Source organism: Hippocampus bargibanti, linkage group LG07, assembly GCF_051943395.1.
Source record: "Hippocampus bargibanti isolate YZ-2025 linkage group LG07, ASM5194339v1, whole genome shotgun sequence".
In the NCBI taxonomy this organism is placed as follows: domain Eukaryota; kingdom Metazoa; phylum Chordata; class Actinopteri; order Syngnathiformes; family Syngnathidae; genus Hippocampus; species Hippocampus bargibanti.
The window spans coordinates 13,627,700-13,645,434 of record NC_142740.1 but is presented as its reverse complement, the minus strand read 5'-3'; the positions used below and the strand labels follow the sequence as shown (position 1 = coordinate 13,645,434).

Below are 17,735 nucleotides of genomic sequence, written 5' to 3'. Positions count from 1 at the left end.
GCTCCAATCACACAAACAACATGAAGTAACCATAGCCTGGGTGGAGCCATCATTTCATAAAATTCAAAGATAACTAGACCTTCAGAACTGGTCATTTTTGCAGGCTGCTGGTCAGCGGATTGCAGTATTAGGCCAATGAATTGCTTTGTGGCAGAAATGGAGAAGTCCCAACTTTCGCTCGTGTGGTAAGTGCGTGCAATTTTGTGTACGTGCCACCCTCGGGCAGTTCTTGTTTCACCTAAAGCTTCTGTGACCTTATGAGGAAGAAGTTTTCAAATCTCCACTGCACATCTTGTAGACGGAAGGCACCTCTGACCTTTCCTGCTCCGTGATGGACATCTGATCGTTTTTCAACCAGATTATACTCGCTGGATCGTGTGCACCTCGCTGAAGAAAGACCGGATAAGCCAATTGAGACAATGGTACTGTGCCTCACTTTGTTTTCATCAGCGCTTCCTCCTTTTGATTCACTTCTGAATGCATTGACAATCATTCCGGGGTACAGTAGAACTTGTTTTTCTGACAACCCAAGTTTTGAGTGATTGGTTGGTTGAGTAAAGCTGTGCAGTCAGTTACCTCTTTCAGAGAATGGAATAATTCTCCAAATGGTTGGCCTCATGCTTGTTGAATATACTGGTTACTGGTCATTAATCCAATATATCGTCAAATTTGATTCACATCTGATAATGGACATATAAGCTTTGAAATGAACATGCCACATGTGATGATGAAGGAAATGTGTGTTTCTGAAAGTTATAGAACTCCTTCCTGCATTGGGATATGACTTGATCTGGATCAGTGTTTCACAACTTGTATTTGACCAAGGCATCCATTTTACTTTTAACCAAAATTATCACCAAAAGAATGAACACTCAAATAAGGATGATGTCACTTTAATAACACATGTTTGAAATCTCTTGTATGACGGGCAACGAGCCTAGACACATATTTTGGGGAGCAATGGGGTTGGGGAGAGGGGCGTGGGGGTTCTTATGGCTTCAGCTATGTGGAATCACGTTAAAATGTATGTATTTATTTAATGTTTTGTGTTTGTTGGTTTATTTGTGTTCTTTATTGATTGAGGGTGCTTATTTATTTGTATTTTCATTATTTATTTATTTATTGGTTATTTAGTAATTATTACTTTATATATTTAGTAATTTATTTATTCGTTTATTGTTTCTTATTTTATTTTATTTTTGTTTATTTTTGTTTTGTTGTGTTTATTTGTTTGTCCTTTATTTATTGTTTGTTTCTTTATTTGTTCTTTGTTTATTTATAGTTTGTATATTTATTTATTTATCTGTTTTTTTATTTGTCTGTTTATGTATTTATATGTTTATTTATTCATTGTTTATTTACTTATCTGTTTATTTATTCATTGTTTATTTACTAATGTGTTCGTTTACTTATTTTAACATTTTCTCCAGCACCACTCATCATCTTTCAAGGCACCCCTTGTTTACAATCACTTTCAACATTCCCAACACTTAAATTTTAAGTATTGCACACAGTGTCAACATTTTTTGTGATATACTGTATTTTCTTCATATCATGTTTTTATTTAAGGAACTTTCAGTAGCTAAGCCCAAGCGAGATAATATGGTATGTGCAGGTGATATCGCACCCGCTTCAGTGATTTGGGCTTTTAGCAAAAGTTGCACAGTTAGTTGTAGGAAGTCAATATGTCAAAAGTGCCACAGGAAACTGCAATGAGGTGTCAAGGGGGAAGTGTAAGACGGGGCGTATAAAGTCTGTTTTCTGGCACAGCACCGTCTCATACTCATGTCTTGACACAGCGTCCATAATTTAGTTTTTCATGGCAGGACTGTTTCTATTAAACAAATGAAAACAACAATGAGGAGTGAGAAATTATGCACATGACTGCGACTTGAATATGTAAAAGGACGTCTCTGGACATCGTTGACAACTTCATATGTCTCAAAATATTTTCAGTCTAAACGTTGAAGGAAAACCTGATGTTATTACGGTAGTCTTGATAGACACTCAAACTGACCAATGTGCTGTGTTTGAGGTCGTTTTTCATGGTTATTACCAGTGTCTGGTAGGAATTTGGTGATACAATTTTGAAGCGTCAAAAACCCTCATTTGACAAAGCTCTAGAATGACATTCATATTTCAAACTTAATCAAAGAATTTTGATGTTGTAAAAACATATGTTGATGTGCTGTAGTTTTTGGACAAAGACGTTTTGCCTTTTTACTCTCTTTGTTATGCGAGCCTATAAAAAGAAATCCTGTCTTTCGGCATCCAAATAAAATTCCTCACATAATGGAAATAAATGATATCCGTTCCATTTTTTTGGGGGGCGGCATGCTGGATTTTAACAGAGCTGTCCTGATGTTTGCATCTTTGTATTCCTTGGATCAGGCAAAATATCACTGGCAGAGTCAAAATGTGAAACAAAGTGGAGTTGACGACATGGTCCTGTTGTCCAAGATCACAGAGGACGCCATTGTGGAAAACCTTAAGAAACGATACATGGATGATTACATTTTTGTATCCTTTACCTGCACCATGAATCTTTTACTGTTGTTTTTATTCATGTATTCAATGGAAATTTATCACTCGGTTTAAGACTGTGAGTGAATGTCATGTCGTCCATTCAATGATGGATTATGGTTCAGTGGTGGACCGTCAGGGCCTGCAAGGCCTTCTCAACTGGCCGAAAAATATCTGAATCACAGACTGATGATAATTATATGTTGTCCATGAATTCTTGTTAAATATTTCCAAATTATAATTCAGCTTCCTTTCATTACTTTCCCCCTATTGTACTGCTTCCATGACGTGTGTGTTTTTGTATTTAAGCATTTAACCAATCACATTTCAGCTATCATTTGATACCAGGGTCAGAAATCTGCCTTCACAATCAGTTCTGCGGGCCCAATCGCATCAATTGTGGTGGTTAAACTGTTGTTCTAACCAATCACATTTCGAGTTAGCAACCCAAAAGGGGCACCAACACCTTCTTGAATGTGCCGGTTAACGTCAGAGTTTACGTAAACTATCATTGGCTGGTCACATGATTGGCTACCAGTAGCCAATCATAGTATTACAATCTGCTTGTGACAAGAGCATACTGGCCAGAGCTAGCACACTGTATTGGTCGTGAGCTGCATAAGCCCACAATGGCTGAAGGAGGAAAAGAAATGGATTTGGTTGCAGATTTACTGTTAAAGCCATTTTCAAGACGGACTTTTCAAGAAAAATGGGCATCATTAAGTTATTCAGTTATTTCTTGGCTAATGAGACCCGCTAGTGGACTTATAGTAAATCACAACACACTGTTTTCAGTTTGGATTGATACAGACCTAGCAATGAAATCCACGGCCCTGTTATAACTGGCATAAAATATCCTTCTGTCCATTTCCTATGTGACTTGTCATCATGAGGGTCAGATTGTTGAGGGGACGAGAGGCACAGTACAGAACGGACTGGTTGACAGTCCATAACAGGGCACATATGGACAAACAATATAGAGGTTTCTTAATGAAGCTTCACAGACTTATATTGGTCCCGTGTTGATATCCGTCAACCCGTTCAAACAGATGCCCTATTTCTCCGACAGAGAAATTGAACTCTACCAAGGAGCAGTGAGTTGGCTTCTTTCTTCTTTTGTCACAAGTAATATTATGTTTTGCGACCCAAACTCACTGTCGCTATTGTGTGTGCTTAGGCCCAGTATGAGAATCCACCCCACATCTATGCTTTGACTGACAACATGTACAGAAACATGATGATTGAAGGAGAAAATCAATGTGTTATTATCAGGTGACCGTCACATGTTTATGCCAATCTTTTTTTCCACTTTGTGTGCGTGTGTGTGTGTGTGTGTGTGTGTGTGTGTGTGTGTGTGTGTGTGTGTGTGTGTGTGTGTGTGTGTGTGTGTGTGTGTGTGCGTGTGTGCGTGTGTGTGTGTGTGTGTGTGTGTGTGTGTGTGTGTGTGTGTGTGTGTGTGTGTGTGTGTGTGTGTGTGTGTGTGTGTGTGTGTGTGAGTGAGGAATAGAATGCGCAATTATTTGTGTGGAAATGCAAGGAGTCGATGTACAAAGTAGAGTGAAAAATAAAGTATCACTACCCTAAATTTATAACATTACAATTTCACTTTGTGTTATCTTAGTGGAGAAAGCGGTGCAGGAAAGACGGTGGCTGCCAAGTACATCATGGGCTACATATCCAAAGTATCAGGAGGAGGAGCAAAAGTTCAGGTTGGCCCCCAAACTTCAATTTGGCGTGTTCTCCCTCTTGCAGCACGTCAGCGTGGTAACTGTCGCTTTCTCATTATGTTGAAGCATGTCAAAGACATCATCCTGCAGTCCAATCCTCTACTCGAAGCCTTTGGAAATGCCAAAACTGTCCGCAACAACAATTCTAGCCGCTTTGTGAGTACAACTCTGCGCTATAGAACTGAGGTTGAAGGTGATCACGCAATGGCCGGCACAAAAACCTGATACAGTCTTATAATTTATTGCTAATGAACTTGTTTATTTTTGCACTTTAAGCCATTGAAAAATGAAATTTCAATCCCGTTTAACACAAAATTAACAAAAGGCTTGACTTGACATTACAACAGTGGCGGGCCGTCAGGGCCTGCAAAGCCTTCTCTGTTGGCCTAAAAATATTTGAATCACAGACAGATTCATTATATTTTGTCCATAAATTCCATAAATTCTTATTAAATAAATGTAACATCCCATTTACGACCGGTGCGAGTTACGACCACCCGTACTTACGACCACGACCGCCGACTTTTTTTTTTTGTTAAATTCTACGGCTGCCACCGTTACAGCTAGCAATGCGACAGAGACAGAGGTCCGTGCAGGATTATTTATTAAGATACAACACAAAGCACTGGTCCCAAAAAGAGGACAAGAGGAATAATAAAAAATAAAAAATACCAAAAACGACACGTGGGGAGGGGGGAATGGAACCCCGACAATGGCGAGAAGCAACTCGCGAGAAGTTATACAAAGTACATATACAGTTGACTGTGTCCCGTTTTCGTACACACTGTCCTGAAGAAGGAAGCGGGGAGGCGTGGCCTCACCCCTCGCTGTCAATCCGAACGTGACAATCTCGAGCAAGTAGGATATTTATTTGCCGGAGCAACATTGCACAAAATGACGATCCAAAATGACTGTTTCGTAACAAACGCGAACAATAATTTTCTCCAGCATGACAGCTCAGTAATCGGGGAGAGGGATGGGTGTCCGCCAAGGCGGAGCGGGTGGGATCGCCGTGACGCAAACGCCGCGTCAGGCTCACGGTTGGCGTCGCCGCCTCTTTGAGACAGGTGACCTCTTCTGGCTTCTCCGTTAGCAGGGAGAGCAATTTTTGGACAGCTGTTTTTTTGGACAGCTTGCAAGCGTGGGAAGCCGTGCAGAAAGCGTGTGCGTCGATACAGTAATAAAGATCGATAATACGAAATATAAAATGATTAAAATGACACTAAAAGCTATAATATTGATAAATGAACTGTCAACATTTTGGTATATAATAGTATTCAATAGAAAACATTGCTTAAAAACAACAGATTGACATCGTATACTATCCTGTCATACAGAAGATGCGAGCGTGTCATCATTTTTATGATCACGTGATCCTCGCGTCAGCCATTTTGAATGCTTTTCGATTTACAACCGTTTGACGTGCGACCGTTTTGTCGGAACCCGGTCGTAACTCGGATGGTACCTGTATTTCCAAATTGTCTTTCAGCTTCCTTACATTGCTTTTGCCCTGTTGTGCTGCTTCTAGATGTGTGTTTTTGTATTTAAGCATTTAACCAAGTACATTTCAGCCGTCATTTGTTACCAAGGTCAGAAATCAGAATCAGAATCAGAATCATCTTTATTGCCAAGTATGTAGAACACACAAGGAATTTGTGAAATCTACCTGGACACCTTCACAATACGTTCTGCAGGCCCTGGGGCCGAGAAATCAATGTTGTTGAAACTGTTGCTTTAACTAATGTCTGTTGCTTCAACCAATCAGATTTTCGGTTTGTGATGCGCAGGGCCTGCTCGAAGGCCTGGGTAACGTCAGAGTTTTCGCAAACTATGATTGACTAGTCACCAGTCAATCTTAGTATCTCCAGCCACTAGAGCTACCGCACTGTATCTGTAGCGAAGTGAATTAGCAAATTCATAGTTGTGTTGATTTAATTGTGGTTGTGTCAACCCGCAATAGCTGAAGGAGGTTGCAGAGTTACTGTTAGAGCCATTTTCAAAATGATTCCCAATCCTGTTGTTCAATCTCTTCGGCAGTGTGAAAGAGCGACGTCTGACCCCATATCATGAATACACACGTTCATGGTAAAATCTTGCACAGTTTAATTACAGTATTTCTTTCTTTTCTTTATTCTTCTTTCCAAGTTATTTCCTGACTGACCCGCTAGTAAATCATACCACACTTTTTATTTACAGTCACAGCTTGGATTGATTCAGACGTAGCACTACTGAAGGCCCAGGTGTGATATGCACGGCCCGCATTGCAAACAATATTTTGACGGAGAGGCATTCAGGATACTTTGGTCTCGTCATTTTGTTCTAAATCAAAAGCCAGAAAAACCATCAAGGCCGAGCATATTTGTAACAGATATGACATTACACTCTTTCCTGTTTGTACACATACTCTATGTGCTCACATCCAGCCAGATGAAGATTACCAGACCAGTATATTAAACATTCGGATTTTGAAATGGCATATAATAGATTTCAGTTCTGCATGTGAGAGTGTTTCATACGTATGAGAGCAGTGCATACAATCAGAAAACTAAAGTGAGTGAATGCAGGCATTTCAGTGGGGGTTTATATATAAGTTTGTTTCAGGAGTGTGTGTGGAGTGACAATTGAATTAAAACTCTTGCAGAAATCCATATTCTAATGTACCGGTACTTTGGTTTTTCATTGCAATATTTACATAGGCAAAATATCTGAGTGAGCTTCTGTTTTGTGTCATGCACCTGACAGGGGAAATACTTTGAGATTCAGTTCAGCAGGGGGGGAGAACCCGACGGGGGCAAAATCTCCAACTTTCTGCTGGAGAAGTCGAGGGTGGTGAGCCAAAACGACAGTGAAAGAAACTTCCACGTTTATTATCAGGTCGGATAAAGACCATGCACGATGACAAAAAGTCACATGTTCCCCATGCTTTCCGGCATTAAACTTCCTCTTCGGCCAATAAAATGTGAGTCTGCTGTCCTCCAGCTGATAGAGGGCGCTAGTGCTCAGCAAAAGGAGGCCCTCGGCATCATGACCCCCGACTACTACTTCTACCTCAACCAATCTGGAACCTATAAAGTGGAAGGAACCAATGACCGCAAAGACTTCCATGAGACAATGGTACGTATTCTACACGTAATGCAAAAATGGAACACATACACAGGGATAAATCAATCTTCAACAAATGGAGCCGTTTCAGAAGAATGGTGTCTGTCAAAAATATTTGATGTTGTTTTAAATACATCTGAAGCAATGACATTGTCAATTTATAATCAACAACATTTCACACATTTTTAATGTGGGCGGCGATCTGAAATGTGAACCACCTTGGATTTTTTTCTTTGGCCATTTCCAAACCTATTTCAATTCAATGTATACAGTATTTATTTTGAATTGCCTCAAAAATATACATTACATTGCACAATAGTACGGTGGCTTTTGGGCATAACCTAACACAAAATGTCATACCTGGCCTTGCTATTATAAAGCTGATCAGAAAACTGATGGATGATGTTGTTGTACGATAATATTAATTCTAGATCAGTGGTTCTTAATCTTATTGGAGGCACCGAACCCCACCAGTTTCATATGCTCATTCACCGAACCCTTCTTCCAATGACTGTGCCTACTAACTGCAGTCTAGACTGAGGGGTGGCGGAGGATCCACCGAACATCTAGGGTTCGATCGAACCCAGGTTAAGAACCACTGCTGTAGATGGTCGTGGTGCTCTATGCTACTTGTACTTTTTTGAAGGATCGCATATTCGGAAGTGGGCCTGGTTGCTTTTTGCCTCAGTTCCCGTTAAACCCAGGTATTTAGAAAAGAAATATGCAAATTACGTTTTAATGTTATTTCATTTTAAAGATGGAAGATGAATTTAATTTAATTTAAAGTTCATATCAGCGCATTAACAACAAATTCCTTGTGTGTTCTACATACTTGGCAATAAAGATGATTCTGATTCTGATTCTGATTAAAATAAATAAGCATTTTACACGATGATCGTTTTGCTTTGTTTTTACACTTTGCATGAATGTGAGTCTCTCCCCTTTTTTAGGATCATTCAAGCAAAATTTGGCTACCTTTGCAAACTGCAAAATGATGTGCAATTGTATGGAACACTAAGACGTTTAGATTAAAAGAAAAGAGATACGATTTTAATGTTTTTTTTCACTACTCTTGGTTACATCATTAATACCTCGAATTGATGTATGTACATTGTTAAAGGAATCCTTCTTAAATGAAACAATCATTGCAATTTTTGTAGTGGTGTCTCAAGTAATATGCTTTTATTAGAATGTGCTTGTTTGTGTATGTAAGGGCGGTGCTGATGCTAATAGACAACAGGGCCCTAAAGTGGCCCCCCAAATGATTTGTATGCGGTCTCCAGGAAGCCATGCAGGTGATTGGGATCCCAGGTGACATCCAAGCCCAAGTGCTGCAGATTGTTGCCGGCATCCTCCACTTGGGGAACATCAGCTTCATCGAGGCAGGGAATTACGGGCAGGTGGAGAGCATGGACTGTGAGTGGCATTCACCAACATACTGTATAAACACCTACACACACAAACACACATACACACACACACACACACACTCGCTCATGCATCATGCATACGACTGCATATTTAGTCCCTCAGGGAATAATTAATTGGCTTGTTCATCCCACCGAGGGATGTGAGTAAATTAGATGCCACCAGCCCTTGTTTATCTGTGGTTGTCGTGTAGTAGTGCCTTCCTCAATATTAAATGGATGTTTACAACCAGAGAGATGACTCTCAGGCATGACGCTGTACTATTGATTGTCATATCAATGAACAGAAATTAGGCTTGGTCAGAGCCAGAGCTTGATTCTGTGGGACCCGAAGAAAATTAGATGAGTTTGGCAAATCATTGATTGAATGTTCCATGTGAACAATTACTGAGATTCTCAAGGCATAACATGTCGCCATGCGTGAACATCAATAAATAGCAACAAATAAACAAATAAATAAATAAATAAATAAATAAATAAATAAATAAATAAATAGGATGACAGCTGATAGGGATTCAAATGTGAGTACAGTCCAGGAAGTCAGCTGGGTCATCTGCAACCCTCACGGATGCTATAGATTCCATAACTACAATGACTTTGACACCCTTGTTCTATATTATATTATATATTATATTCTATATTATAGAACAATGGTGTCAAAGTAATTTTTTTGCCACGGGCCACATTGTAGTTGCGGTTTCCTCTCGAGGGCCGTTATGAATGTAGGGAAGCCATTAGAATTTTTAATCCCCTCCACATATTACATACTGAGCACACAGCAAATTGATGAATGGCTAATTTTCAAATCAGAAGTCAAGAATAGTGACTGTTATTGTGGTTTACATGCGACAATTTGCAGCAAGCATTATGGAACTTGACATGCTTGATTTGCTTTCGCGGGCCAAATAAAATGATGTGGCGGGCCAAATCTGGTCCCGGGCCTTGACTTTCACACCTGTGCTGTAGTAAATGTAAAGAGGTCACTCACAACAAATTGTCAGGTAATATCAGTTTTCTGCAGAATAAAGTACTTCGCTTACATCACACCCACATTTCTAGTCGGATAAATCAGCATGTGGAAAAGCCTTCTATTTGCTTTCATTGCAGTGCTAGCCTTCCCAGCCTACCTGCTGGCCGTCGACCCCAACCGTTTGCAGGAGAAGCTAACCAGCCGTAAAATGGACTCGAAGTGGGGAGGGAAGTCGGAGTCCATCAATGTGACTCTCAATCAGGAGCAGGCCAACTACACAAGAGATGCTCTGGCCAAAGCGCTCTATGCACGCGTCTTTGACTACCTGGTGGAGGTCATCACACTTAACCCGGAGCATCGATGACAGGCTGATTGTAGATTTGTTTTGTTCACTTTCATTTTTCATTCATCTGTTGTCCATCTGCCCTGTGTAGGCCATCAATAAAGCCATCCAAAAACCACATGAAGAATTCAGCATTGGTGTACTTGACATTTATGGATTTGAGATTTTCCAGGTAAAAAGCACCTTAGCCTGCTCAACTGATTGGCCACAAATTTAAATGGATTCATCTTGACGAAGCAGGACAAGGCGATATGTTACAATAATGATTGATCACTTTTGTCTTCCTTCGCAGAGAAACGGATTTGAACAATTCTGCATCAACTTTGTCAATGAGAAGCTACAGCAAATCTTCATTGAATTGACTCTGAAGGCGGAGCAGGTGCGTGGGATACTGCTGTTTAACTCATTCACTGCCAGACATGCAAAAATGTGCCCACTCCAGTGCCAGGGTTTTTGTCATTGTCTGTTAAATTCCGGGACCCACAGAATATTGAGTGTTAGGACTACATAATCATTCAATGTAGCGTAAGAAACGTTGGACTCTCTTCTTTCATCAGGCAAAAAGAGTGAATTCTTAAGTTATATGGGTTTGGAGTTATTTGGCTTGAAATGGGTGGTTGTACAAAATACAATACATACTGTACATATAAACTGGAAAAAAGCGCTAACATGGAAAAAAGGGAAATGCTGCCCCTTTTGGAAGGGAAAAATATTGCCAGAGGTCTGGCCAGCGCTTTATCGGCTCCCCAGCAAGAAAAACCAAAGCCCCAACAAATTCGGGAGTGGCGATCTACGTCATATTTTCAATTCCCTGAATAAATTCATCAATGGCGGCAAATGAGTTCTGAAGGCACATGCGGCAAGGAATCACCCCAAAGATCATGGCTCTGACTTGTGGAATGAACCGCTTCCTCTTTGGGGGGAGTTCAAGCTAATTTTCTCAGGCAGGCATTCCAGAAAGACAGATTTTTTTTCCTTTGGTGTTATTTGATGTGATTGGTTTTTGTATGCGACATGGCGGTCTATTGGTTAAAACGTTGGCCTCAGTGCATGGTTTGATTCCGGCTGTGAAGTTTGCATGTGTGCCCGCGCAGGGTTTTTCCTGGGTACTCCAGTTTGATCCCACATTCCAAAAACATGAATGGCAAATTCACTGAAAATTTGTCATTTTACCTCGGCGACACAATGAGCGTAAATGGCTGTTCATCTCTGTGTGCCCTGTCATTGGCTGGCAACCAGTTCAGCCTGCACACCGCCTCATGCCCGCAGACAGCTGTGATAGGCTCCAGCAAGTCGGTGACCCTTGTGCGGATAAAGCGCTTCAGATGATGGATAGTGGAAGGATTTTGACTCTGTGATAACATCCCTCGTGTCACGATTTGCAAGGTGGTGGTTGTGGTGGACCCCAAAAAAGCAGGTGCGAGGGAGGAGCCCTTTTAACTGCCACTGATTAAAATGACCAACACTTGTGCAGCTGCAGGGGGGGGGCTACAGTGCCACCGGTTGGTCTCAAACTGAAATGTGACAGTGAAAACAACTCCTGGCTCGACCATTCAGTGTTGGGTCATTGTTTGTTTCATCCTGTCAGGTTTGTTTCATCGTGTCATGTTTTACTCGTGGTTTTGTATGCTTCTTTGGACCTTTTTGTTCTGATGACTTTGTTGTTTGAGATTTTCTTCCTGACAACTTTATTTAATAAAATTTATCAAATACACCCAGCTCCTCCCTTCTGCTTGCTGTTTTGGAGTCCACAACCACCTTGCAAACCGTGACACTTCGTATTTATCAATACACGAATCTATACCCACTTGCAGTCATGTCCTTTTGCATAACATGCTCCGCAAAATCTTCTGATCAATCTCCAGGAGGAATACGTTCAGGAGGGCATCACATGGACAGCGATTCAATACTTTAACAACAAGATTGTTTGTGACCTGATTGAAAATAAACTGGTAAGCTTCCAAAATGATCACTGATGGGTTCAGTTTAGCCTCACCAGCCTTAGTTTTATCTCTGCATGATCATTGATTTAGAAAAACGGATTGTGCAACAAATCTCTCTCTCTCTCTCTCTCTCTCTCTCTCTCTCTCTCTCTCTCTCTCTCTCTCTCTCTCTCTCTCTCTCTCTCTCTCTCTCTCTCTCTCTCTCTCTCACTCACTCACACATACATACACTGTGTGTATGTATGTGTGTATATATGTATGTATATATGTATGTATATATGTATGTATATGTATGTATATGTATATATGTATATGTATATATATATATATATATATATATATATACATATATATACATATACAGTAAAGTCTCGTTATATCGATATCGGTTATATTGATAGTACTGCTTATTAGTACTGCTTATTACAATACTATTTCTATGAACGCAAGGAGAAAATTTACATGCCGCAGGATCGGATATATCGATAGTCCGTTTATATTGATATTTTTTCAGACTCCCAAGAATATCGATATAACGAGACTTTACTGTATATATATATATATATATATATATATATATATATATATATATCACCTTCAATATATTGTTTCGGTTGCCGCTCCTTTCAGAACCCTCCAGGTGTGATGAGTGTGTTGGATGATGTGTGTGCCACCATGCATGCCAAAGGCGAGGGCGCAGATGGTACTCTGCTACAAAAACTGCAGGCCGCCGTGGGAACCCACGAGCATTTCAACAGCTGGAACTCTGGCTTTGTTATACATCACTACGCTGGAAAGGTATTTCCTGTGGCAGAAACCGATTAGACAGACGGACTCTCCAGTGGCAGCAATACCACGCGTCTATATCTGTCTGAAAATCCGCTTTCACTTCAACTTGACCAAGAGGTCTAAGAATTAATGTTTGTTGGCAATTATTAGACATTCCAAATAAAAAGGCAGTCACTAGAATGAAGCCTGCGACTAAATTTTAAAAGGTAAATCCTGGCATCATGAAGGACGCTTTGGGCTTATTGTTGATTTAGTTTTATTTATGGAATTGCCTTGTTTTTTTTCATACAATGTGACATCACATCAGTGCTACTGTACGACAGAGATAAACTACAATGTGTTCCAACTCCATCCCATGCAAATTTGGGTTAGGTTACCACACACAGTATACAGTATTTCTCTTGTTGCCTCAGGTGTCCTATGATATCAACGGATTCTGTGAACGAAACCGTGATGTACTTTTCCCTGACCTCATTGAGCTCATGCAAAGCAGTCATCAGTGAGTCTTCTCTGCTAATATGCCCTTGCTCACTACACAACATACAGCCTGGTGTAAAATTGTCATCAATAATTGTTTACGGCCCCGACAGTGACTTCATCCGCTATTTGTTCCCCGAAAACCTCAACACGGACAAGAAAAGTAGGCCAACGACAGCGGGATCCAAAATCAAGGTGAGAATTCCAAGGAAAATTAAAGACAAGAAGAAATTCAGATTTTCATAACATCTTCTACTATTCACACAGAAACAAGCAAATGATCTGGTGAACACGCTTATGAAATGTACTCCTCATTACATTCGTTGTATAAAACCCAATGAGACAAAAAGGCCCAAAGATTGGGAGGAGAGCAGGTTAGCGCCATCCCACGCACATACACACACACAGAAATCAAACTATTTTATATTTCTTTGTCGTATAATTTCAGGGTTAAGCATCAGGTGGAATACCTCGGACTGCGAGAAAACATCCGTGTACGAAGGGCTGGCTTTGCATACCGCAGAGTCTTCACTAAATTTCTGCAAAGGTCTGAAAAAACGCCATTATAACCAGTTTGGTAGAGTTAGCGCTTTTTTATTGTGGATCATGTCAAAATGACAAATCATTAATTATACTGCACCACTATTGTGGACCCCACCTACCCTCGATTGTAAAATATGACAAAAGAAGACAAAATCTCGCATTCTGATCTGTTGTTAAGAATGCGGGAGGCTGTGCATGTCACTCCTAGGCCTTCAGTAGTGCTCCGTCTGAATCAATCCACTAGAGGTTGGCGTTGCCCAGGAAATAACTTGTGACTTGAAGAAACTTAAGAAATACAGCACTGTCATTAAACTGTTCTAATTTTTACTATGGATGTGTAGATTCATAATAACTTCATAAAATTGCCATATTATTTGCTATTTTTGCTAGCTTCGGGGCTGTCCAACCTTTCTTAATAATGTCTGTCTATTTTTGAAAAGTCCGTCTTGAAAATGGCTTGAACAGTATATCTGCAACCAAATCCATTTCTTCTCCTCCTTCAGCCATTGTGGGTTGACAAAACCGCTATTAAATCAACACAATATATTTGCTTATGCAGCTCACTACAGATACAGTGAGCTAGCACTGCCCAGTAGGCTCTTGCGGCTGTTGATAGTATGATTGGCTAGTGACTAGCCAATTATGTGACGAGCCAATTATGTAACTAGCCAATCATAATTTGCGAAAACTCTAACGTATCAACGCCTTCCAGCAGGACTTGGGTTGCCAACTCGAACTCTGATTGGTTAAAGCAACTGTTTCGTCGCCATTGATTTTTTTTTCACCAGAGCCTGTAGAACTATTTGTGTAGGTGTCCAGGTAGATTTCTGACCCTAGTAACAAATGATGGCTGAAATATGATAGTTAAATGCTTAAAGATGAAAACGCACATCTGGAAGCAGCACAAAACGAAGAAAGCAGTGGAAAGGAAGCTGAAAGACAATTGGGAATAATTTAATAAAAATTCATGGACAAAATATACGGTAATACACATTAGTCTATGATTCAGATATTTTTAGGCCAACAGAGAAGGCCTTGCAGGCCGTGACGGACCACCACTGCCTTTTCCTCAATGAAAGGTTAAACATTGGCATCCAACCAAGGTGGCACACACTGTTTATTTACACAGCCGCTATGAACTGAATTGATCTGAAACAAACTCAACTGTACCATATGTTTGCAAAGTGGCTATAATTGCGATGCACAATTTTGAAAGCATACATACACATGATGGAACATGCTAAAAATCTAACTTTTATTACTGTGTGTTACACTGGACATTTGTGTGTTCAGGTACGCCATCCTGACTGCTGAGACATGGCCACGCTGGAGGGGTCCAGAGCAGCAGGGGGTCCTTCACCTCCTGCGGTCTGTGAACATGGATAATGACCAGTACCAGATGGGCCGTACCAAGGTCTTTGTTAAAAACCCAGAATCGGTAATCAAGTGAAAATATTGTTTCTGTAATTTTAAAAACTACACTGTACTTCCTGTCTATGTAGATCATTGATTGGATTGGATTGGATTGGATATGCCTTTATTAGTCTCACAGTGGAGAAATTTACATTTCACAACTGATGGGGATGTGGCCATCTTCAATGCTCGCCCCATGAGTTATTAGTATTTTTTTAGGAATTTATTATAGACAAACCAAAATGTATGAGGTTATTTTCATGTTTGCTCCAAACGATTTGTTTTTGGCTGAGGATTTTGGATCTTTTCTACCATGCATTGAAAATTGTATCATCAAAATTGAAGCATATAGAGGTTATATTTCGCAAGAGTGCATATCATTTGTCAATATTTAAAATAGCATTTTGGACATACAGTACATCTGCTTGGATAGTGTTGTCCTACAATTTCTGTCCACTACCACAAAATAGTGGCCGCCCCCCCCTCCCCGTCCTCCAGTACTAAAGTTGCCCATCCTTGGTATAGAACACAGGTGTCAAAGTTAAGACCCGGGGGCCAAATCTAGCCCACCATATAATTTTATTCGGCCCGCGAAAGCAAATCACACTTGTGAAATTCCATGATGCTTGCTGAACCCCGAACCGAAATTGTCCCATGTAAACCACAATAACAATCATTATTTTTGTTTCGCAATTTCAAAACGAGTTATACCTTAATTTGTTGTCCCCCCCTAGACGTAATATGTACAGGAGAAGAAACCATAACAACACTGTGGCCCATGGCAAAAAAAATGAGTTTGATACCCCCAGTCTAGAAGATGGTGAAATAGTGTTCAACAAACAATGGCATGATGAAAATACACGATGTTTTCACTTTAGCTGTTTCTTCTTGAAGAGATGAGAGAGAGAAAATTTGACACTTTTGCCAGGACCATACAAAAAGCCTATAGAAGATATATTGCCAGAAAGAAGTATGAGCAGATGAGAGAAGAGGGTGGGTTTCCAAGCAACACTGCATAAACAATTCATGACAATATGGGGGCTGTTCAACACATTTACATTTCATTATTCTGATATAACAGCTTCTGACATCCTCTACAACTCAAAAGAGCGAAGGGTAAACAGTATCAACAGAAACTTTGTAGGTGACTATCTGGGTCTGGAACAGAGGCCTGAACTGAGACAGTTCCTCGCCAAGAGGGAACGGGTTGACTTTGCTGACTCTGTCAACAAGTTTGATCGGAGGTTCAAGGTGAGTCTTTGGACTGAAATGTCCCGTATAGAAGAGAAGTCTATCCGAAAATTTGGAAATACTAGCACAAACAGACTCTTGGCAGAAAGAGTCTTTTCATTGTAACATTTCTCATTTTCCTCGCAACCCAGTCCATCAAGAGAGATTTGATCTTGACAGCCAAGGGGATCTATCTGATTGGTCGAGAGAAAGTGAAGAAAGGTCCAGAGAAAGGGCAAATAAAGGAAGTGCTGAAACGAAGGCTGGAGTTTGGCAGCATAAATGGCATCTCACTCAGGTAGAGTCAATGTTGTTTCAAGACATTTCAGAAAAAGCTGCTTTAAGCCTTCCAAAAGGATGCACGTTGGGTTCATTGAAGACTCTAAATTATCAGTGTGTGTGTGTGTGTGTGTGTGTGCGTGTGCGTGTGCGTGTGCGTGCGTGTGCGTGTGCGTGCGTGTGCGTGCGTGTGTGTGTGTGTGTGTGTGTGTGTGTGTGTGTGTGTGTGTGTGTGTGTGTGTGTGTGTGTGTGTGTGTGTGTGTGTGTGTGTGTGTGTGTGTGTGTGAATTGCCTTGTACATTGAAATACTAATAGTACATTGTTGGTTTGTTTTTAGTACGAGACAGGATGACTTTTTTATTCTGCACGAGACACAGTACGACAGTTTGTTGGAGTCCAATTTTAAGACAGAATTCCTCAGCTTGTTATCCAAACGCTATGAGGAGGTGACGAAGAGAAAACTTGCCGTATCCTTCACCGACAGGTAGAGATAAAACAGACGCTATGATTTGGTTTACATGCAAAAATCACACACATAAACTCAGTTCGTTTGTTTGTTTGGCATTTTTTTGCACAGACTAGAGTTCAGAGTGAAGAAAGAGGGCTGGGGTGCAGGGGGCAGCAGAGTGGTGATGTTCCAGAATGGAACAGGGGACCAGGCCCAGCTCAAACCGACAGGAAAGACTCTCACCATCACAATTGGGAATGGACTAGCAAAATCTTCCAGTAAGTGCATTGCATTTAAATAATACCATTAATGTACCTTCAAAACATGAAACCTTTGTTTCATCAGAACCAACAAGGAAGGGTGGTCAACAGCCACGAGGTGGAGGCCGCCAAAATCACAAAGCGAGCAAAGGTAAAGTCTTCCCTCAAATATGTGTAGTGCCTGATTGATGCAGCAATAAAGGAAAGCAATACAGTCCATTCAGTCACACTGGTTGCGATTTGGAAACCATTTTTGTCCA

The 17,735-nt window shown here is 40.6% G+C and overlaps 1 protein-coding gene across 2 annotated transcripts in view; it reads left to right on the top strand.

The window, feature by feature from the left end:
• Nucleotides 1-37: 37 nt before the first annotated feature.
• myo1f (myosin IF) overlaps nt 38-17,735 on the top strand; it is a 25,871-nt gene continuing 8,173 nt past the window's right edge. Inside the window, exons 1-26 of one of the 2 annotated variants that reach the window (XM_088999836.1) lie at nt 38-185; nt 299-422; nt 2,392-2,520; nt 3,528-3,617; nt 3,701-3,795; nt 4,145-4,232; nt 4,317-4,406; nt 6,993-7,124; nt 7,230-7,364; nt 8,636-8,768; nt 9,887-10,083; nt 10,184-10,264; nt 10,385-10,471; nt 11,958-12,044; nt 12,666-12,833; nt 13,238-13,323; nt 13,415-13,496; nt 13,569-13,675; nt 13,750-13,848; nt 15,138-15,282; nt 16,136-16,250; nt 16,339-16,508; nt 16,640-16,785; nt 17,105-17,251; nt 17,345-17,493; nt 17,561-17,677. In XM_088999836.1, coding sequence (XP_088855962.1) covers nt 420-422; nt 2,392-2,520; nt 3,528-3,617; nt 3,701-3,795; nt 4,145-4,232; nt 4,317-4,406; nt 6,993-7,124; nt 7,230-7,364; nt 8,636-8,768; nt 9,887-10,083; nt 10,184-10,264; nt 10,385-10,471; nt 11,958-12,044; nt 12,666-12,833; nt 13,238-13,323; nt 13,415-13,496; nt 13,569-13,675; nt 13,750-13,848; nt 15,138-15,282; nt 16,136-16,250; nt 16,339-16,508; nt 16,640-16,785; nt 17,105-17,251; nt 17,345-17,493; nt 17,561-17,664 — 2,865 coding nt within the window. In that variant the 5' untranslated portion in view covers nt 38-185; nt 299-419 and the 3' untranslated portion in view covers nt 17,665-17,677. Of the gene's footprint in view, nt 186-212; nt 423-2,391; nt 2,521-3,527; nt 3,618-3,700; nt 3,796-4,144; nt 4,233-4,316; nt 4,407-6,992; nt 7,125-7,229; nt 7,365-8,635; nt 8,769-9,886; nt 10,084-10,183; nt 10,265-10,384; nt 10,472-11,957; nt 12,045-12,665; nt 12,834-13,237; nt 13,324-13,414; nt 13,497-13,568; nt 13,676-13,749; nt 13,849-15,137; nt 15,283-16,135; nt 16,251-16,338; nt 16,509-16,639; nt 16,786-17,104; nt 17,252-17,344; nt 17,494-17,560; nt 17,678-17,735 lie in introns of those variants that run through there. The other variant, XM_088999838.1, reaches the window with a different exon arrangement.